General features: G+C 37.0%; 1 protein-coding gene across 2 annotated transcripts in view; it reads right to left on the bottom strand.

The window, feature by feature from the left end:
• Positions 1 to 16,541: 16,541 nt before the first annotated feature.
• The window catches only part of CRYL1 (crystallin lambda 1), a 151,157-nt gene continuing 143,724 nt past the window's right edge, over positions 16,542 to 23,974 (bottom strand). For both annotated transcript variants that reach the window (XM_088458524.1, XM_088458526.1), the window contains exon 8: positions 16,542 to 17,445. In XM_088458524.1, the coding sequence (XP_088314650.1) occupies positions 17,332 to 17,445 (114 nt within the window). In that variant the 3' untranslated portion in view covers positions 16,542 to 17,331. The remainder of the gene's footprint in view (positions 17,446 to 23,974) is intronic.

The raw sequence follows: 23,974 nt of genomic DNA, 5'->3' as shown, positions 1-23,974 counted from the left end.
TGTGTGTCTTGGTGCCTTCTTTAATATAACCAAATGTAAGAAAACTATTTCAGATGTACTAATGATAAAGGTCAATTTAATGTTAAAATAATTGAAAGAAACAAAATTGGCTGCGCTCAATTAATCACACTTGATATGTATATTATAAATCATACTTGAGTATATAATGTAAAAATATTTTAATCAAACAATCTCATACAAATATATAATACCTGTATGGAACATATATTTGTTCCTACTGTAAAAATACAGACATATATATATATAAAACATATAGTTAATATCGGAAAAAAAAGGAAAAAGATTTAATGGGTGTAGTCAATTTTCCTGATTAGGTATCAGCTGGAAAGTTCAAGCAATGTCAATCAGGTGCATTTAATTTGATCTTTCAAATATCCTGCACAATTGCAAGAGTTATTTACAATCTTTTATGTCCATAGTGGTTGTTGGAAAATCAGAGCTTATCTGAGATCATATTTTTATATGTGTAAAGATGATCTTAAGTTATTTCATCTGATTATATCATCCAAAACTGTTGTTTTATCAAATAAATAAACGATTTTGCTCTTTTGCTTGTGTTATGATCTCATAACCCTTACGTGTTTATAGATCATGGAAACCATTGAATAAGTAAATAAATAAATGAAATAAATGCATAAAAAACAAGATATAAAACCAAATTATAAAGACAAAGTAGAAATAATAAAAATGGGAATATATGTGTAAGAAGGACTTGTAGTTGGTCTTATTTCTAAGGTATGATTACTTGAACCCAACTCTAAATAGCTATATAAATGAACACTTTTATAATCCAAACATTTATATATACAGTTTCTTATCATCTCTCACATATTTATTATTATGAGAGTTAGATGAGACAACAATAATAAAATAAAATAAAATATAATATTCCATAATATCTGTTATGTCAGTTACACAGAGTATATCCAAATTATGAGGTGTAAAAATATAAATATAATAGAAAAATCATAAATAAGGTTTATATTATAAGGTCACTGATTAGAGGGAATAGTTTTCCTATGATGATGATCTGGTGTGGTAATGTAATGGTCCCAAAAACCCACAGGGAACTGCGGTAGAAACAGGGGCTATATATCAAAATCCACCTCCGCCATCTCATTAAGACCCTCGGGGGGTGTAGAGTGCGCATTTTGTGAATCCAGTAGGTTTCTCGAAGACAAAGACGAGAATATCTGTCTCCTCCTCTAGCTGTACTTGTTATGTGTTCTATACCTATAATTTGTATACATTTAAAATCCCCTTGGTGTTTTTCAATGCAGTGCCTTGAAACGGAATGTTCTGTTTTCTTGTTAATAACATTCCTTCTGTGTTCTAATAGTCTATCTTTCAATTTGCGTGTGGTACGACCGATGTACTGTGCACCGCACTCACATTGAAGGAGATATATTACATATGTGGAATTACAATTTATGAAAGTCTTGATGTGAAAGATTTCTTTGGTTACTGTAGATACGTAATCTTTGGTTCTATGTGAGATGTAATCACATGTGATACATCTATTGGAACCACATTTGTAAGTGCCCGTGATGTCTGTATTTAACCACGTATGTTGTCCTATTTTGTCTCGATTGGGTTTAAGAAACGACGGAGCTAAGAAATTTCCCAAGTTTTTTGCTTTTTTGAAAATGACTCTTGTACCTGTTTTTATGTCAGATTTTAATAGAGGATCACCCATAAGGATCTTTTGGTTGTTGTGTATAATAGTTTTGATTTTTTTGGCTGCTGAATTATACCTAACAATAAAATTAATAGCATGATTATAATTCTGATCCTTATCGATATCTTTATTTTTTTGAAAGTTAAAATATGAATTTCTGTCATTGGTGATAATTTTCTTATAAGAGTTTTCTAAAAGGGATTCAGGATATCCTTTGTCTTTAAATGCGTTGATTAGTTTCTTAGAATGTTGTTTAAATTCTTCTTTATTGGAACAGTTTCTATGTATACGACGTAGCTGTCCTGCAGGTATATTTTGCAGCCATTTGCGATAATGGTTGCTATTAAACGGAATAAAATTATATGAGTCAGTTTCTTTTTGAAAGGTACAAGTGGAGATCTCTCCACTTACTATGGAGAGGGTGATATCCAGAAAATTAATAGAGAGTGAACTGTATACACTGGTAAATGTGAGATGGAAAGGATTGAAATTGAGATGTGTTACAAACTGTTCTATTGACTCCTCATCTCCGTCCCATATGAAAAAAAGGTAATCTATGTACCTCCCATATAGGACCAGGTTTGCTCCAAACCGCCTCCCCAAATGAGCCTCTCCTCGAGGAGACCCATGTATAGGTTGGCGAAGCTCGGAGCAAACCTGGTCCCCATTGCGGTTCCGCAAGTTTGAAGGAAATGTTGGCCATTGAAAATAAAATGATTATGAGTGAGTATGAATGAAATGCTGTCCAATATGAATAATTTGGTATTGTGGTCCATAGTATCGCTTGACTGTAAAAAATGGTTTGTAGCTTCTATACCTAATTCGTGTGGAATGCTTGTGTACAGTGCCTGTACATCACATGTGAGAAATTTGTATGTAGGTGACCAGTGTACAGATTGGATCATTTTTAGAAATTGAGTGGTATCTTTGATATGTGATCTGAGAGTCTGAGCTAAAGGTTGGAGATGGGAGTCAATATAAAATGATAAGTTGGATGTTAATGATCCTATGCCCGATATGATGGGGCGTCCCGGGGGATTAGTGATGGATTTATGGATTTTCAGTAAGTGGTAATAAGTGGCAGTGACTGGATGAAGGGGCAACAGAAAAGAAAATGTTTCTCTGGATATCACCCCCTCTCCTAATGCCCTAGAAAGGAGTGACCTCAGTTCTTTTTGAAATTGACAGGATGGATCTTTTCCTAATATTTTATAGAAATTTGGATTCTTTAATTGACGATATGCTTCATTGAGATAATCTGTTTTATCTTGTATGATAAGTCCTCCACCTTTGTCAGCGGCCTTAATGATGATTGATTCATCCGACATTAGTTGTTTGAGGGCTAATCTTTCTTGGCCAGACAGATTGTCCGAATACAGAGTAGTTTTTCTCCCCTCTTGGGTACATAGAGTTTTAAATTCCTCCAATGTTGTTTTGTAAAATATATCAATTTGAGTACTCTTACTACTTGTAGGGAAGAACCTTGATTTACATTTGAATTTATTTTGTACCTGTAGATTTTCAGTATTGTTAATGTCGTATATAGTTATAGGCCCGGGAGTAAGTGTATCATTAGGACTAGAATTTTCTAAAAGTAATGTATTGAGAATATCAATATAAGGAACGTCTGTAGAATCTAATATAATAGGTTGTAAGGCATCTGATGTTTTCATTTCATTAATCTTTTTTAGAGTAAAAAATCTCTTTCTACATAGACATCTGACGTATCGATTTAATTCTGTAAAGAGTTCAAATAGATTGGGTCTATTTGAGGGCGCAAATTTTAGTCCTTTCATCAGTAATTTTATTTGAGAGTCCGTAAGAGTTTTGGATGATAAGTTGTAAATACCTTTTGGTCTTATTGTATTTTTGCATTTTTTCTTATTTGTCTTAGCTCCTCCTCTGTTTCCTCTCCTTCTCTTTCTCTTAATCTTTTCGGTGTGAGTAACTGTATCGGTTCGTATCGATTTTTTTGGAAAAAAGGTCCCTCTATTTGATGGTTTAGATCTGTATGATTTGATTTTTGAAAAGGGTGATTTTGATGAGTGGTGTGTGCATTGGATTTTTTTGGTCTGGCTCCTTGCCATCTGTAGGGACTCAAAGTGGTCTGGTTAGGATATCTGTTGTTAGGTTTGTTTAAAAAGTGTTGTACCTTTGTCTCCATAGCTGGTTTGGGTGTATGGTGATCTTTCTGTGTAAAAGTTTGTACTCTGTTTTGGTTATGATTAGTTTAATAGTATTCCTGTTGTGAGGCTATTTGTCTATTTGTTTTCTTATATGTGTATATTTGATTGTTTTTGTAATCCGTAGAGTCTCTGAAATATTTGATATTTTTTGTTTGTATAATTTAATTTTCAAATTTTTGCACTCTCTTGCTTACAAGTGTGTCTCTTTCATGGAACAATGGATGATCTTTATATTTTTCAAGATCTTTTTTAGTTAATTCAAGTTCTTTTTCAATTTCTGTTTTCCTGTGTTCAATTAAAATGCGCATAAGTGTTTGGGAACAATTATCTAGTGCAGAGTTCCATTTATCTGTAAATTCAGGATTCTCTGTAAATGAGGGTGTTTTCTGGATCCTAAGACCTCTAGGTATCATATTGTTCTCTAAATATAGAGTTAGTGATGTGTAATCCCACCAATGTCTGGAATCTTTTTTAAGTAAATCCTCTATCTTGTTGAATTGTCTAAAAAACTCCTGGTCATATAATCTACTGTCATCATCTAATAATTCTTTATTCTGTAATCTAAAATTTTCTGGTTTCCTATTGTTTTTAGTGTTAAAACAAGCAAATTGCATATTCGAGCAATATATACAGATCTTATTTATCTTTAAATATTTAAATTATTAAGCAACAGTTTGTCAGATCAGAAGGATGCAGCTTTTTCAACAGACACACAATAATATAATCAAGATACAAAGGAAAAAACTGTAGAAAATAGCACTTCCTAAATGATCTGAAGTGTAAAGAAAGGCTGCTGCCAAAAAGAAGAAATTGTGCAATTACTTCAAAACCTGATAGAAACAAAATTGGCTGCGCTCAATTAATCACACTTGATATGTATATTATAAATCATACTTGAGTATATAATGTAAAAATATTTTAATCAAACAATCTCATGCAAATATATAATACCTGTATGGAACATATATTTGTTCCTACTGTAAAAATACAGACATATATATATAAAACATATAGTTAATATCGGAAAAAAAAGGAAAAAGATTTAATGGGTGTAGTCAATTTTCCTGATTAGGTTAGTATCAGGTGAAAAACAAGTGTTCCTCTTATATTTGGATATGCTGTATCTGTGGCAATTTGTTTGAAAATGTGCAACAGTTTGGTATATTGTTGCTAAGTTTCTGCAACATGCAGTAAGCTCACCCGATTCCTGGCTGGTAGGTCAGTCTGTGATCTGCAGATCAAAAAAGTCAAAATTCCACGTATATATTGCTGTGTATATATCCCAGTGGCTGCAGCATATACCTTCATCTGCCCGTTAGTAAATAGAGGACTTTCTCCCTTTCAACACGGGATCTCTCAGTGGTGTTGCTCTGTTCAGTGTCAGGTATTGTGTAGCTGCTGATGGAGCCGCCGGCCGGCTTGGCTATACACTCACTTGGGAGCAGGTGCTTTGCAGTCACAGTGGATAGACGTGGTTCCCGATAAGGGCTTCGTGCCGGTTTGTGTGATGACCGGAATCCCTCTATTGGAGAGGGTGGTGAACCGTATAAGGTCTGGATGTTTGGTCTGCTCAGGGTGAAAAGATTATGGCTTGGAAAGTCAGATGCCACAAGTCCAGCTGTATTTGCTCAACTCGTTTCCGTGTGTCTACACACCTTCGTCAGGAGCATGCTGGCAAAGAGGGATTTAACCCTTTTATTCTGTTTCTCTTAATTAGTATAATGAGAATCTTTATCAGCTGGAAAGTTCAAGCAATGTCAATCAGGTGCATTTAATTTGATCTTTCATATATCCTGCACAATTGCAAGAGTTATTTACAATCTTTTATGTCCATAGTGGTTGTTGGAAAATCAGAGCTTATCTGAGATCATATTTTTATATGTGTAAAGATGATCTTAAATTATTTCATCTGATTATATCATCCAAAACTGTTGTTTTATCAAATAAATAAACGATTTTGCTCTTTTGCTTGTGTTATGATCTCATAACCCTTACGTGTTTATAGATCATGGAAACCATTGAATAAGTAAATAAATAAATGAAATAAATGCATAAAAAACAAGATATAAAACCAAATTATAAAGACAAAGTAGAAATAATAAAAATGGGAATATATGTGTAAGAAGGACTTGTAGTTGGTCTTATTTCTAAGGTATGATTACTTGAACCCAACTCTAAATAGCTATATAAATGAACACTTTTATAATCCAAACATTTATATATACAGTTTCTTATCATCTCTCACATATTTATTATTATGAGAGTTAGATGAGACAACAATAATAAAATAAAATAAAATATAATATTCCATAATATCTGTTATGTCAGTTACACAGAGTATATCCAAATTATGAGGTGTAAAAATATAAATATAATAGAAAAATCATAAATAAGGTTTATATTATAAGGTCACTGATTAGAGGGAATAGTTTTCCTATGATGATGATCTGGTGTGGTAATGTAATGGTCCCAAAAACCCACAGGGAACTGCGGTAGAAACAGGGGCTATATATCAAAATCCACCTCCGCCATCTCATTAAGACCCTCGGGGGGTGTAGAGTGCGCATTTTGTGAATCCAGTAGGTTTCTCGAAGACAAAGACGAGAATATCTGTCTCCTCCTCTAGCTGTACTTGTTATGTGTTCTATACCTATAATTTGTATACATTTAAAATCCCCTTGGTGTTTTTCAATGCAGTGCCTTGAAACGGAATGTTCTGTTTTCTTGTTAATAACATTCATTCTGTGTTCTAATAGTCTATCTTTCAATTTGCGTGTGGTACGACCGATGTACTGTGCACCGCACTCACATTGAAGGAGATATATTACATATGTGGAATTACAATTTATGAAAGTCTTGATGTGAAAGATTTCTTTGGTTACTGTAGATACGTAATCTTTGGTTCTATGTGAGATGTAATCACATGTGATACATCTATTGGAACCACATTTGTAAGTGCCCGTGATGTCTGTATTTAACCACGTATGTTGTCCTATTTTGTCTCGATTGGGTTTAAGAAACGACGGAGCTAAGAAATTTCCCAAGTTTTTTTGCTTTTTTGAAAATGACTCTTGTACCTGTTTTTATGTCAGATTTTAATAGAGGATCACCCATAAGGATCTTTTGGTTGTTGTGTATAATAGTTTTGATTTTTTTGGCTGCTGAATTATACCTAACAATAAAATTAATAGCATGATTATAATTCTGATCCTTATCGATATCTTTATTTTTTTGAAAGTTAAAATATGAATTTCTGTCATTGGTGATAATTTTCTTATAAGAGTTTTCTAAAAGGGATTCAGGATATCCTTTGTCTTTAAATGCGTTGATTAGTTTCTTAGAATGTTGTTTAAATTCTTCTTTATTGGAACAGTTTCTATGTATACGACGTAGCTGTCCTGCAGGTATATTTTGCAGCCATTTGCGATAATGGTTGCTATTAAACGGAATAAAATTATATGAGTCAGTTTCTTTTTGAAAGGTACAAGTGGAGATCTCTCCACTTACTATGGAGAGGGTGATATCCAGAAAATTAATAGAGAGTGAACTGTATACACTGGTAAATGTGAGATGGAAAGGATTGAAATTGAGATGTGTTACAAACTGTTCTATTTACTCCTCATCTCCGTCCCATATGAAAAAAAGGTCATCTATGTACCTCCCATATAGGACCAGGTTTGCTCCAAACACGCCTCCCCAAATGAGCCTCTCCTCGAGGAGACCCATGTATAGGTTGGCGAAGCTCGGAGCAAACCTGGTCCCCATTGCGGTTCCGTAAGTTTGAGGAAATGTTGGCCATTGAAAATAAAATGATTATGAGTGAGTATGAATGAACTGCTGTCCAATATGAATAATTTGGTATTGTGGTCCATAGTATCGCTTGACTGTAAAAAATGGTTTGTAGCTTCTATACCTAATTCGTGTGGAATGCTTGTGTACAGTGCCTGTACATCGCATGTGAGAAATTTGTATGTAGGTGACCAGTGTACAGATTGGATCATTTTTAGAAATTGAGTGGTATCTTTGATATGTGATCTGAGAGTCTGAGCTAAAGGTTGGAGATGGGAGTCAATATAAAATGATAAGTTGGATGTTAATGATCCTATGCCTGATATGATGGGGCGTCCCGGGGGATTAGTGATGGATTTATGGATTTTCAGTAAGTGGTAATAAGTGGCAGTGACTGGATGAAGGGGCAACAGAAAAGAAAATGTTTCTCTGGATATCACCCCCTCTCCTAATGCCCTAGAAAGGAGTGACCTCAGTTCTTTTTGAAATTGACAGGATGGATCTTTTCCTAATATTTTATAGAAATTTGGATTCTTTAATTGACGATATGCTTCATTGAGATAATCTGTTTTATCTTGTATGATAAGTCCTCCACCTTTGTCGGCGGCCTTAATGATGATTGATTCATCCGACATTAGTTGTTTGAGGGCTAATCTTTCTTGGCCAGACAGATTGTCCGAATACAGAGTAGTTTTTCTCCCCTCTTGGGTACATAGAGTTTTAAATTCCTCCAATGTTGTTTTGTAAAATATATCAATTTGAGTACTCTTACTACTTGTAGGGAAGAACCTTGATTTACATTTGAATTTATTTTGTACCTGTAGATTTTCAGTATTGTTAATGTCGTATATAGTTATAGGCCCGGGAGTAAGTGTATCATTAGGACTAGAATTTTCTAAAAGTAATGTATTGAGAATATCAATATAAGGATCGTCTGTAGAATCTAATATAATAGGTTGTAAGTCATCTGATGTTTTCATTTCATTAATCTTTTTTAGAGTAAAAAATCTCTTTCTACATAGACATCTGACGTATCGATTTAATTCTGTAAAGAGTTCAAATAGATTGGATCTATTTGAGGGCGCAAATTTTAGTCCTTTCATCAGTAATTTTATTTGAGAGTCCGTAAGAGTTTTGGATGATAAGTTGTAAATACCTTTTGGTCTTATTGTATTTTTGCATTTTTTCTTATTTGTCTTAGCTCCTCCTCTGTTTCCTCTCCTTCTCTTTCTCTTAATCTTTTCGGTGTGAGTAACTGTATCGGTTCGTATCGATTTTTTTGGAAAAAAGGTCCCTCTATTTGATGGTTTAGATCTGTATGATTTGATTTTTGAAAAGGGTGATTTTGATGAGTGGTGTGTGCATTGGATTTTTTTGGTCTGGCTCCTTGCCATCTGTAGGGACTCAAAGTGGTCTGGTTAGGATATCTGTTGTTAGGTTTGTTTAAAAAGTGTTGTTCCTTTGTCTCCATAGCTGGTTTGGGTGTATGGTGATCTTTCTGTGTAAAAGTTCGTGCTCTGTTTTGGTTATGATTAGTTGAATAGTGTTCCTGTTGTGAGGCTATCTGTCTATTTGTTTTCTTATATGTGTATATTTGATTGTTTTTGTAATCCGTAGAGTCTCTGAAATATTTGATATTTTTTGTTTGTATAATTTCATTTTCAAATTTTTGCACTCTCTTGCTTACAAGTGTGTCTCTTTCATGGAACAATGGATGATCTTTATATTTTTCAAGATCTTTTTTAGTTAATTCAAGTTCTTTTTCAATTTCTAGCACTAGTGTTTTCCTGTGTTCAATTAAAATGCGCATAAGTGTTTGGGAACAATTATCTAGTGTAGAGTTCCATTTATCTGTAAATTCAGGATTCTCTGTAAACGAGGGTGTTTTCTGGATCCTAAGACCTCTAGGTATCATATTGTTCTCTAAATATAGAGTTAGTGATGTGTAATCCCAAAAATGTCTGGAATCTTTTTTAAGTAAATCCTCTATCTTGTTGAATTGTCTAAAAAACTCCCGGTCATATAATCTACTGTCATCATCTAATAATTCTTTATTCTGTAATCTAAAATTTTCTGGTTTCCTATTGTTTTTAGTGTTAAAACAAGCAAATTGCATATTCGAGCAATATATACAGATCTTATTTATCTTTAAATATTTAAATTATTAAGCAACAGTTTGTCAGATCAGAAGGATGCAGCTTTTTCAACAGAAACACAATAATTTAATCAAGATACAAAGGAAAAAACTGTAGAAAATAGCGCTTCCTAAATGATCTGAAGTGTAAAGAAAGGCTGCTGCCAAAAAGAAGAAATTGTGCAATTACTTCAAAACCTGATAGAAACAAAATTGGCTGCGCTCAATTAATCACACTTGATATGTATATTATAAATCATACTTGAGTATATAATGTAAAAATATTGTAATCAAACAATCTCATACAAATATATAATACCTGTATGGAACATATATTTGTTCCTACTGTAAAAATACAGACATATATATATATAAAACATATAGTTAATATCGGAAAAAAAAGGAAAAAGATTTAATGGGTGTAGTCAATTTTCCTGATTAGGTTAGTATCAGGTGAAAAACAAGTGTTCCTCTTATATTTGGATATGCTGTATCTGTGGCAATTTGTTTAAAAATGTGCAACAGTTTGGTATATTGTTGCTAAGTTTCTGCAACATGCAGTAAGCTCACCCGATTCCTGGCTGGTAGGTCAGTCTGTGATCTGCAGATCAAAAAAGTCAAAATTCCACGTATATATTGCTGTGTATATATCCCAGTGGCTGCAGCATATACCTTCATGTGCCCGTTAGTAAATAGAGGACTTTCTCCCTTTCAACACGGGATCTCTCAGTGGTGTTGCTCTGTTCAGTGTCAGGTATTGTGTAGCTGCTGATGGAGCCGCCGGCCGGCTTGGCTATACACTCACTTGGGAGCAGGTGCTTTGCAGTCACAGTGGATAGACGTGGTTCCCGATAAGGGCTTCGTGCCGTTAATAATTGAAGTTTAAAAACACAAAAATTATTTAAAGATCCCGAATCACCTCGCCAGATAAAAAGAATATCATCTATTAAAAATTCCACCATCCTAGCAGGTTTGCCCCCTATCTCTGTATGGCTTTCAATAAATAAAGTTTCCCTATAAACCATAAATAAATTAGCATAACTGGGGGCAAACCTGGTCCCCATTGCTGTACCAAGAATCTGAACATAATAACAACCATTAAAATAATTATTATGTAAGATAAAAGCAATGCATTCAAAATAAACAACCACCAGGCCTTCCAATCATTGCTGGTATGAATAGTATTACATCTAATCTATCTACACTTATAGATTTTTACTTACAACCCTTAGTTACCAAAGCAGCCTCTTATTTAAAAGATACAAGTGATACATTATGAAAATTGGGACAAATAATCTGGGATGATACCTGTACACTCGTTAGTGCAGATGTTAGTACTCTGTATACAATAATACAGTGAGAAAACGATAAAGAGGCTGTTAAATTCTTTTTAGATAAAAGCGAGTATTCAGCAGATCTTATGTTTATTTTAGAAGGCATTGCTTTTATCTTTTATAATAATTATTTTTATTTTGGTTGTTATTATGTTCAGATTCTTGGTACAGCAACAGGGACCAGGTTTGCTCCCAGTTATATAGCAAGGAAAATTGTGGGTCCGCACAAAAGCAACTACAATCAGAAATAATCTGTCATGAACCAACAAATAATCATATATAATCATATATACAGGCACATCAGTTTTGCCCAGTTATCATGCTGTTGGGTCAGTAAACAAGTTACCAAAATGTTGAGAGAGAAAAGAAAGGAAAGACTCTTTGGTGGTGCACTCTTGAAAACAATTTTTAGGTATTCAAAAAATATATGTTTATTTAATCTCATTAAAATATTGTGTGCTCTGCACATATGAAACAAGGTAAACACACATACAACATTCAATCTAGCAGCCACTAGATACACCACAGAAATCCATTCATACTTTCCAGGATCTGTTAAACATCTGGTTAGATCTGTTTAACATCTAGATGAAATATAGAGCAATCTATTAATGTTTGTAAATATTCTTACAAGACAAAATATTATTTATCCTATATAAGGTCTCTCAAGACAAGTATACAGATATAGGAGTAATTTGGCCTGTATATAGTCCTTATTGTTAAGGTTTTTAGGCAAAAATATTATTTAGGAAAAAATAAACTCTATAATAGAGGTGATGTCAATAATTAGTGGAGTTAAATGGGTGTCTCGTTTTTCACTGGTATCATATAATTTTTCATCCTTTACACAGGGATCGAAGTGAACAAGCCATTTTCAGGTGAAACACACATCTTCTGCACTATTGTCTGTGCACTGACTATTCCAGAGGAGTTATACACAGGGACTCAGGATTTGGAATATGCCTTGGTATTACACACGGATGACCAGCAATTGGTAACATATGTAACACCGCAATCTAGTATTTTTCCCTCTTTACAGAGGATTTTTATTGGATACCTGGGGGAGTGTTTGTCCTGCTATGGCAACTTGCTAACAGGACATTCACCCGGGTTTTTCTTGCAAATACACTAGTGTAAATGAGACACCCTTTTAACTCCACTAGTTACCTCTATTAGAGTTTATTTTTTTATTTCTAGGTAATATTTTCACCTAAAAACCTTAACAATAAGGATTATATACAGGCCAAATTACTCCTATATCTGTATTGTCTTGAGAGACCTTATATAGGATAAATAATATTTTGTTTTGTAAGAATATTGATAAACATCAATAGATCGCTCTATATTTCCTCTAGATGTTTAACAGATCCCATCCAGATATTTCATAGATCCTGGAAATTATGAATGGATCTCTGATGTATGAATATCTGAACACATATATAAGAAAAGGTCTTTCAACACATTCGGTATCAGACCATTTTGCCAAACAGCAAGATAAGTGTGAAATAAGGATTAAATGATTCCTTGGTATCCAATGTGTTAAAGAAAATTTTAGAACTAGAGGCTTAGAAAAGAAGTTGGTGCTGTACGAAATTAAGTGGATATATACACTTGATACGTTAGCACCAACTGGCCTAAACTTTTACTTCGAACTGAAATGGTTCTTAGATTAGTCCTATAAATACTAGTATATATTTTTTGGTATTTCTCCATTATTCTGATATAATATGTGTCATACCACTAACTTTGCATGTATATATATTTTTCTCTTCCTCTCTTTGCACTTTATGAATGGCACTTCAATAATGAGGATTGGATTTCATCGATTGGGGAGCACTCCAATCGAATTTGAGGGATGGAATTTACTGAAATACTATGTACGGTATAGCTTTGTCGATAGAAAGAAACCCACTTGATTGAGTACTTAATAAACGTGGATGGAACATGGGAACTACTTAATTTCTTGTATTTACATTTTCATGTGATGTTATATCTTTTTATACATTTTAAATGATGAATTTTATTGTACATTTGTATAAAGATTGAACTTATTTTTAGTTGAATATATTGTAAAAAAAAATGATGCACTTGCACTTTATTATTTTAGATTTGTGTCAGTTTTATATTTAATCATGTAGAATTTGTATATATGGACTGTACGTTGAACCACATACGTCATTCCCGGAAGTTGACATGCAGTGATACACACGCGTCACTTCCAGTTAAACTGTTGCAGTTAAAGAAAGTGAGCATCTTAAATGTGTTTGGAGCTGCTTCCAGAACAAACTGTGACCGGAGGCGATGATTGGGTATAGTGCCCGCGTCACTTCCGGCTGTGATCTTGGGGAGTTTGGCATTTCCAATACCACTTCCGGCATCTGCGGTAACATTTGGGTATAGCATTCATGTCACTTCCAGTTCGGGTGGCCAGAAGTATACGAGTGAAGTGCAAATGTCATTTCAGTTCCAAATGACCGCATTAACTGATTTTGAATGCCAATTGTGAATATCCAATTAGATTATTTCTGGGGGTATAAATATCACCACGATTGGAACAGCATGTTATCCAAGTCTGAAGAAGAATTGATTACAATTTGAAATGCGTTATGGACTACATGCTACAGGGGAACCTTTGACTACCAGCAAGCCAGGACATCTTACACTCTCTGCGGTGGTGCCGAGCTTCATTGCCTGAGACCTCTTGATTTTGCTTTGTTTGTATAAACAGACACCTCCTGCCGGCTTCTCTGGTCCACTGCTGCGTCCGATGATGCAGCAATGGATGATCTACATGAACACCGGCCATCCGAGTAACCCTCAAGTTACTCAGGATGGCCATGTTTTCCTTGTGCTGGGGCCAGTGAAGCTGCGTCAGAATATACCTCAAGAACGGTGCCGACACCTCCAAATGATTAACAAGCTGCAGTTTGGGGGCACGGCGCTCGATCTCGCAGAACAAGATCTTAACATGTGCACTACAGCATCGGCGTATGCACAGATCTCCCACTATCGGAGATATACATGAACCATCGGGTTTGCGTACATCTCTGGATCAGGCCCTATTACCTGCACAACTGCATACTTCTAATGGCATCCACAAAGACCGCAGCTTAAATGCCGCACTGAGTGCCGTTGAGTATACTAATAAATTAAGCAATAATATTATACCGTCACAGAAATTAAGGCTATACACGTGAGAATAAATATAGCTATTATAATTTAAATCAATGCCTTTCTAAATGAGGTCATATTTTTTATATATCCAAGTAAATACCACTACATATATTCAAGTATTCCATCTCATATAGGGGTGTGGTATAAAAGAGTGACAGTGTCTAGCTAGATACAGTAAATAGGTCGGTACCTGATGGTCGACGCACAATAGGTCAACAGGGTATAAAGGTCAACATGGTCAAATGGTCGACAGTTAAAAGGCTGACAAAGTCAAATGGTCAACAGGGTCAAAAAGTCGACATGCAGAAAAGTCGCCACGTGCTTTTTAGGCATTTTTATGCTAATCCTCACCTTAACCCTCCACCTAGTGCCCAACCCTTCCCCCCAATGCCTAACCCTAACCCCTCCCTCTAGTCTCTAAACCCCTTCCACAGCCTAACCCTAAGCCTCATCCTAACCATCATGAAAAACCATGTGTCGACCTTTTGACCATGTCGACCATTTGAACCTTTTAACTGTTGAGCATTTTACCCTGTCGAACTATTGCCTGTCAACCATCTGGTGTCGACCTATTAACTGTCTATCTAGAAATTGGTCTTCCATCCGGAAACCCTCATATACAGTAGTATATAGTGGACTTTGGTATATTGTTGTAACTATATTAGTTGCAATTACTTGTAATGTATTTGTAACAAAGTGTTTACTTCCAATCAATTTGTTTTCACAGCCTTGTGTAAATTACTATATACACAGTATCAATATTATTTATTATACTGTCATATATTGCACTCCATTAGACATGTAAGCCACATAAATTGTTTACAATTTTATGGTAAACAAAGTTAGTTAGTACATATGTCAGGATCATATTTATTATTTGAATTGCATTAACGAACATCTATAGTTAGAAATATACAAGTGTACAAATGATGCAATGTTGACAAAAAGTGTTTGTAGACATAATTAACATTGGTTGCAACATTAATTTATTGCTACATACCAATGGTACCAACCAGATCTGGTTATCTGAGTCTAGCACTATGGGAATAACTCGCTGGATTTGTTATAAACTGCCTGGCTATGAAAACACATATAATAAAGCGTACACCCAGAGGGAGTTAGCAAACAGTATTTTCATAACATGGAATAAAGTATCAGAAATCATAATTATAGCGTCTGACTGTCTTAGCTATAACCTCACAGGAGTAGCTCGTTGTTTCTAGCTGCAGGCTATCTCATTGCATGTATACCCCCCAACTTTTTAATACCAGCCTACAGTGGGCTCGGAGATTTGGGAGGCACGCCATTTAAAAAAAAAATGTTTGCAAGTTTTACAGCTTATTCATACAACAAAGCCTGAAGCTCAGATCAGAGTGATGTGTACAGTGCTTCACACCAACTCACCTGCCAGAGGATTCTCTATTGTTCAGGCAGATTTGCCATCGATTTTGTGGCAGGTTCTAAACCTGCGCATAGTATATCCGGGGTTTCTATCCATATAGCTTAAAAAACATTGATGCTGAGCCGATGTTGTATTGTGTATTTTACAAATCAATGGGAAACCGATGAAAAATGCAAAATCGACCTTTAGTAAATTTTCCCCTTAGACTTTGCTGTATTGTAGTCTCAGTGAAATTTTGGGAGTGGAAGCTGTTTTGCTGAGAGTCCGGAATGGAGAAAAAGTGAGTTTTATTTAGAATTGTCCACGTGTTTAACAAAGCGTGAGAAAAACAAATGTAACATTCTGGAGCAGATTCAATTAGCCACGGGACTTACCACGCGGATACAGCTAACAGGTTTACACCCAGAGCTATTCAATTACTTGCCCATTTCCACGTGTGGCAGCTCTCGGGTTAAGTGCCTGAAGCTATGGAACTACCCCGTGCAGTAATCCCCAGAGGGTGCATTTAACATAGATTTTTCCTTTGCAGCTCCTGAGGCTACAAGGAAGGATCCTTGTTAATTGCACCCTCTGGGACTTACCGAGGGGGGTAGCGGCAGTAACTGAATAGGTCAGGACAGAGCTGCAGCCGCATGGTAAGTCCCGGGGCTATTTCAGTCTGCCCCTCTGACTACTTCTCAGACTGTCAGGACACAGAAAAAAAACACACTGTGGATGTGACTGTGAGTGACTTACCATAGTTATAGAATTATATTCCTGGCAACAAGAAACCAGTGATACATGACTAAGAAAGCTAAGAAATAAATGAGGACCAGTATATAATCAGATGCCTTTTTATTAGGATACTAAATATATTTAGCAACCTTTCAGAAAATACCTGATTACTAGAAAAAGTCTCAATCAAACACTGGAACATCGATTGTGGAATCCAATATAAAGCATCCTGAAATTGTGTATGATTCCTTGGGGGGTTGGAGGTGTGGGGGATAAATGTCTCTTTAAATAAAGACATAACAATCAAGTTTAGTATTTTATACCCATATGTTAGCTAGGTAGTTTTGTTATGTTCTATTGAGCCAGAAAATGTTCTTCAGTCACTTACACAAAGTAGAGGCAGCCAGTAGGTTTTCAGTTTTGGTCTCATGACTTAATTGCCACTTGCCCATATTGCAAAACCTCAAATCATCTTTTCTGCAAAACAGTTAAAACATACCATCTGATTGGCTGACCAGCGAAAGCACATATTTGTGTTTAATAGAAGTTTTAAACAGTAAAAAGCAAATACTTTGACTGTTTTTAATGACTTGTTGGCCTGGTAGAAATCGATAATAACCATTACCTGTTTTTATATACAAGAACATGATCAGGGCAGAAATCAATGAAGCCACATATTTGCTATAAACATACAGTATGTCCATAAAGGATTTTTTGCTTCCCAATTCCCATAACGAAATAACCTTTGGGGCTGAGAAATATAAGACTATGATTTATGCTGTAATTAATCTACTGCAACGCCTACTGGCAGAGATTGTATTCGTTCATGCCAAAAGGCTGGGGATTAGCAAAACTGTGCACTGAATGACACATTGAATCATCTAGATGCAAACACGAAATTAATTCTTTTTAATGTCTTTCTTCAGCTTGGCCAGGTGACTCAGACAAGCGTCTCTCCACTCTCTCCGTGCTTTCAGCTGATCATTCTTATCAGGTTGGTCGTCCCACAATGCCTGCAAGAAGAAATATGGATTGAATCATCTCGTGTTAATTTGTTCCAAAAAAATCTGTTTTCACACAGATCTGATCCCAGCTATTGTGCATATATCACACTGTGCAGGCAATGCTTGTGTTACCATATATCCGAGGTATGATGCAACAGACAGGTTAGAGTATGATTATCAATTCACTAGAACCCAGTGACACCCAAGTGACTCAGTAATGTCACTCGTTCCAAAGAGTCTCAAAACTTTCCATATAATCAGCAGAAACAAGGTGTACATGTCCAAGGTGCCGAGGTTGTGGCCATGGCTGTAGAGAGCCTGGCTGGGACCGGGTACTGGCAATGGGGCATGGCCTAAAGTACAGAGGCGGCGCCTCCTTACAAAACAAAATAAAACCCCCCAGTATCTGCACACTTAACAGGGGGGCACCGTTGCGGCCCTCAGCCAAGGACAGATCTGGGGGGTGGGGGATGAGAGAGCTCTACCCCCTCCTATCAGGAGCAGTCAGACCTAGTCCTGGGGAGGGCGGCGGGCCCTGGCTCGCGCCGGGCTCCTCCAACAAGCCTGGGTAATCAATACCCACTCATACCCCCCCACACACACACACGCAGCACCCCTGTTTGTGGCGCCACAATTACATTATAATGATTTCACAGCCTGCTGTTCAGATCTGATGGCGTTTTACAGCAGCGGTGGAGCCAAAATCCCTTTTATAATTTCACAAGCTGTGTTCAATAGTTCATATCTGCATAATATGTTGGTGCTTTATGAATAAAAAAAAATATATTAACGAAAGTGAAAATAAGAACAAATAAAATAAATAAATAGTGAATTAATCATCTAACTGCTAATGTTCTGTTAACTTCAAATCAATTTCCATTTTTGCAGACCTCACAGAAATACATGGTAATGGCTTCAAAATCTACTACAATTGCTCAAACTCATACAGTACATCTATTGACAGCCTAAAGAATTCAGAACTGGTTCCGTGTTGATGTAGTCCGACACAATGCTGAGCCGATGTTCTACTGTGATCTAAATTCTGCATTTTAGGGGGGTTCTCTGTGGTTTTGCCATTAGTAAATTTGCGGACTGCAAAACCGATGAAAAATGCTTAAAAAAATAAAAATACACCTTTAATAAATCAATGATATACAAACTAAAAATCTAAACATCACATCAAAACACTGTTAATGTCCTATCTAGATTTGGAATGGGATCTAAACTCCTACACTCTTGCCCGGTTGCCAGAGTCAATGTGAAAGGTTTTGTTACGTATACTTTTCAATTGGAAAGGGGGACTAGACAGGGATGCCCACACTCCCCTTTACTGTTTGCCCTCGCTATAGAGCCCCTGGACTGTGCTATTACAGCCTCCTCTCTGATTTCTGGTTTCAAAATCATGGACAGAGAAGAAAAAATTGGTCTTTATGCAGATGATATGAATCTGTTTTTGACAAATATGCAGAGCTCTTTACCTGCGCTCCTTAACTTAGTGGAAAAATTTGGTCTGTACTCTGGTATTTGTATAACCTAGGACAAATCTAATATATTTCCTCTTCTTCCTGATAACCCTCCACCACATGCATATAATTTTCCCCTTAGGTGGTGTACCCAATTTAAATACCTTGGTATACAGATTTCGCACTCCCAAGCCAACTTTGTTCGCTTAAATCTTACCCCTCAAATAGAAAATTTAAAAATTAAATGTCAGGTGTGGCGAAAACTCCCTCTTTCAGTAACCGGTCGTGTTAATCTTATTAAAATGATCATTCGACCCAAATTTTTATATATATTACAAAATTCTCCGGTGTATATCCCCTTATCTCAGTTTAAAACAATTTCTAGCTATATTACTGCATTTATTTGGTGTAACAAGACTCCACGCATAGCTTATAGGACACTGAGCCGGCTTCGAGGGAAGGGCGGACTGGCGTTACCTGATTTATATCTTTATTATCTAGCTGCTCAAGTGTCTCAGTTGAGAGAATGGGTTACTCCTTTAGATTAATGGGACCTTCCCTTAGCCCTTCTTGTAAAAGCGGGCAAGCAGTTCTCTCCTTTACAATGTTTGCTGGCCCATACCTCTCTCTGTCGGTGCCCACCGTTGCTGCAACAGGCATGTAGAGTGTGGCTCGCTGGGGAGAAATTACTGGGGGAAGCTCTGGTTGACCCATGTTCTCCGCTTTGGGGGTAATCTTTCTTTTACAGAACTTAGGGGACTACAGGGCAGCTCTGTTTGGAGGTCATATGGGGTGGTAGCTATTGGTCAGTTATATCAAAATAGGGTTCTTCAAATTTAGAAGACAGGTACGCAAAATAATGGTCTCTCTGTGCACAGTGGAGGGATGCGATTCCTGACTTTTGTGAGACTGCAATGCAATTGCTGGTGCGCACTTTACCCTCTAGGAAATCTGTTTCTGTGGCCTACTCCATACTTCTATCTTCTAGGGGTGATGGGGGATTGACTAACCTTAGAACCCGTTGGGATAATGATTTGTGTATGTTGAGTGTTTGTATTTGTTTTCTACACTCTGTCTTACATTATGCACTGTGGAATTATTATATTATTCCTTGTCGGAATGTCAGCTAATCTACTAATGTACTGAATTTTATGTAATGTTGCATGGTATTGGTCATATATTTCTTTATTGTATATGTTTTTCTTTTTTATTGCTAAAGAAAATTTAATAAATACTTTATTAAAAAAAAAAACCACTGTTAATGTCAAAATGCATACTATACGTATATAAATATAAAGAAGTAATAGATAAGACCATGCCATTGTAATCAGTAATGAAGATATTTTCTCATAAAGGTGTGACTGTGGGGGGATATTATACTATACACAATAGTGTTCCGGCCCGTAATCTCTTATAAGGACGCAGCAATAAGCCACTTTAAAGGTGAGCACGAATGTTAAGATCTTGGCATTCAGTGTCCAAAATGTAGAATGCAGGGAGCTACATTTTTCCACAACTTTTGGCGGTGTTTTGGCATAAAATTGTTAATTATATTAACCAGATCTTTCAATTGAATCTTTCTAGGAATCCATTAGCATGCCTATTTATTAATTTTTCTGTTTGGGACCTAGGAGTTCATGGGAAAAGCCTGATTCCTATTCTAACGGTCAGTCTTACTGTAGCAAAAATTTTTATCCTGAAATACTGGATTAATGGAGCATACATACGGTCAGATGTGTCAGATGAACGATTGAAACGATTGAACGATTTGACCAACTATTTGAGCAATTTTACAAACGATTTGAAATACGTACAATTTTTGACTGCATTAAAATGACTGAAATCGTCCAAACTGACTGCAAACATATCAGATGTCAGATATCATTATCTGACCATCGGGAACGCGCATCGTTCATCGTTCAGACATGTCAGATATGTCAGATTTTCCTTCAGATATGAACGATTGAATGATTTTTTAAATCGTTATCGTTCAGATCTGAAGAAAAATCTGACCGTGTGTATGCACCATTAGAAATCTTCTCCGTCATTAGCTGAGGTGAGAAGCATTCTTCTTCGTGTGATATATTTTGAAAGGAGAGCCACCATTCCTGATATAGAAAAAGGGATTGTTAAATTTCACAGAAAGTGGCAACATTATATTGCCACACTAGTACCCACACAAACACATATTTATAGATTGTTTGAATCCACCACTTGGTATTTGTACAGACAACTGGACTCTCATTCCTCACAGTCTGACATTTATTTGCTTAATTTAGTATATATGATCCTAATACAGTATCATTTATATATTTCGGATGTAAGAATTCTGCCACATATTTTTGAATGTGATTTTGTCTTACCCCTTCCTTTATGTTCTCCTTTTTATTCCCCTTTGCATTTGTTTAATATTTTCTTGTTAATTTTTTTTCCCTTTTTTGAATATCTGGAATCTATGTCAAAGTATTGTATTCCTTGTAAAATTTGTCTGCCAACTATTTGGCAGAGATTCAATTCTGTGATTTCTCGTATTGTCTGTTCAATATTCTTGGAAAATTAATAAATTGTCTTTAAAACAATAAATAAAAGGTCTTGGCATTTAGGGATGGTTGGATCTGAATATTAAATGTGGCCAAACGCGTGGATTACCAAAATGATCAGAAACAACTTTGTGGGTAAAAAAAATGGCATTTTCATTTGTAATAATTGCACTCAGGTATACAATGAGGGATATTTTGCTGTACCCTAGAATAAAAGCCGTAATTTAAGACTATGCCTTGGCGAAGCTCTTCAGGTACACCTCACGGTGGGAGGATTGCCAGGTATATCTTGAGAAATGTAAGAATCACCTGCATGTAACTAAGAATCAGCACCCTGACTGTGTTAGATAAATGAGATCTAGAAGCTGATTAGTTATTATTGGCACCTTCAGGGGCAGCTCAAGGGGCGGGCTGGCGGGACTATTGTCCCAGGGTGCTTTGGCTTGGAGGCCCACAGCCGCCATACAAAGACGGACTGTGCTGTGCTCTTCCCAGAATGCCAGGGGTAACGACATTACATGCGGCATTCTGGTAGGAGCACTGTGAATGAGAAGAGCCGGGCACCTCTGCCTCAGTGTTGCCTCTCTCAGGTCCACCGGCCGCTGTGTTCCATTCAGGCTGTGTCAGACTGTCCGACTCAGAATGTCACACTGTCTGTGGCGCCCAGTCGGTGGGGGTCGGGGGAGAAACTGCACATTTCCAGCCCATTAGAAGTTAAATGTGCCTGAGGCTCTGCAGCCTGATTCCACAGAACAGACTTGCTGCTAGCAAATGATCAGAACCGCCCTGGCCCCCTCTGGTAAAAAATAAGGTATTTATTTTAAATATAGATATCTATAAAAAGACACAGGGCAGGAGGTGACACAGGGAGCACAAGGCTGTATTGGCACAGGGGGTAGGAGGCTGGAATGATACAGGGAGCATGCAGCCTGAGTGACACAGAGAGCACGAGGCTGAAGGTGACACAGTGCACGAGGCTTGAGTGACACAGGGGGCATGTGGATGGAAAGACACAGGGGCTGGAACAGACACAGGAAGCAGGAGTGACACGGAGCAAGAGGCTGGAGACACAGGGAGCACAAGGCTCCAGTGACACAGGGAGAAGGAGGCTGGAGTGACACAAGAGACATGGGTCAGGAGGCTGGAAAGACAGGGGGGCAGGAGGCTGGAGTGACACAGGGGGCATGAGTGGTTGTATGACGAGGACAGTGGTTATATTCCTATACAAACAGGCATCTTGCAGACCATGTGACCTCCTACATGAATAGCAACTACCAACTGAAGACACTTCCTGACCAGGGAAGAACTATTTCTTCAGACGCACCCAATTGCAGAGAAACCACCACATAGGTAAGGTGTATATTTTATATTGTTTGGTTTTTTTTAAGTGGGGCACCAAAGGGACTTTTCGCCCTGCTTGATCTAGAATCAGCCCTGGGCATTTTCTCCACTTTTTGTCTTTAGAAGGTTTGATACATCTCCCCCAGAGTAATATCTGTGATCCTTCAATTTGATTTAAAAAATATGTCACATGTATTTCCTTTTCCCTTGGACTGTCAAGTAATGGTTATGTTCTCCTTTCTGGTTCTTTTGTTCATATTACCGATGGTAACAGTATAGAAGGACTGAATTTCCGAGTTGGGATTTAAATTTTTAGATAATCCCAATAAGATGCACTAAATCAGAAAAAAATAAACACAGAGATAATGGTACTAAGGTGGGTAACAGATAAGGTGGTAAGTAAAAAATATTTTAAAGGAGGATGTTGTCTCAGACAAAATACCTTCTGTCTAAGCAGGTGCCACCTTCTCCTTCTCTGTTAGGTACAGTGATCCGATTCTGTTGCAAGTGAAAATGCCGACGTATCTAGTGGATTTTAGCCTACTGCCCAAGCGTCATAGAAGTGTGTGATCAGGTTTACAGTACACACTAGTTTGAGATCGCTGGTGCGTATGGTTTGATCCCTCCACTGACGGACCACACTTTCCTTGAATTGGGCACCCTGGGCGGTAACTGTGGGATGAGAATGCCAATACACAGAACTGTTCCATCTCATGGGAGTGTTGTGGTAGTGTAAGCGGATTTCCCTGTATATTCGCAGTATGTGGATGGACACGGGACACCTGTCCTTGATGATTCTTTTGCACCCAGCATGGGTGGTCAAGCGAAGAAACTAATGATGACGGCTGCGGATGGAAAACAGCGGGCGGCATAGGCTGCCACATGCAGAGGCACAGATTATCGGCATCCATGGGCAGATTCTCGCAGTAGCATAACGAAGTAAGTAACCTGCCACGGCCATGCAAATAAGTGGCCGCAGATGCATCTGATTCAGAGTTAGGCCCTAAGGGCCTGATTCATAGACGGACGCAATGGCGATTTTTGCGCAGATCGAGCGTTTGTTTGCCATTGTGCATGCGTATAAGCTGCACTGTGCACGCGCTGTAATTGTCTTGCGATTCCACACGCACAGACCACCCATTCGCAAAGTGAGTGACAGGTAGTCAGCGTTTAGGGGAGGTAACGGATGGTCAG

The sequence above is a fragment of the Taudactylus pleione genome, unplaced genomic scaffold, assembly GCF_031769625.1.
Source record: "Taudactylus pleione unplaced genomic scaffold, aTauple2 ptg000842l, whole genome shotgun sequence".
Taxonomy (NCBI): Eukaryota; Metazoa; Chordata; class Amphibia; order Anura; family Myobatrachidae; genus Taudactylus; species Taudactylus pleione.
This window is presented reverse-complemented; position numbering and strand designations above follow the sequence as displayed.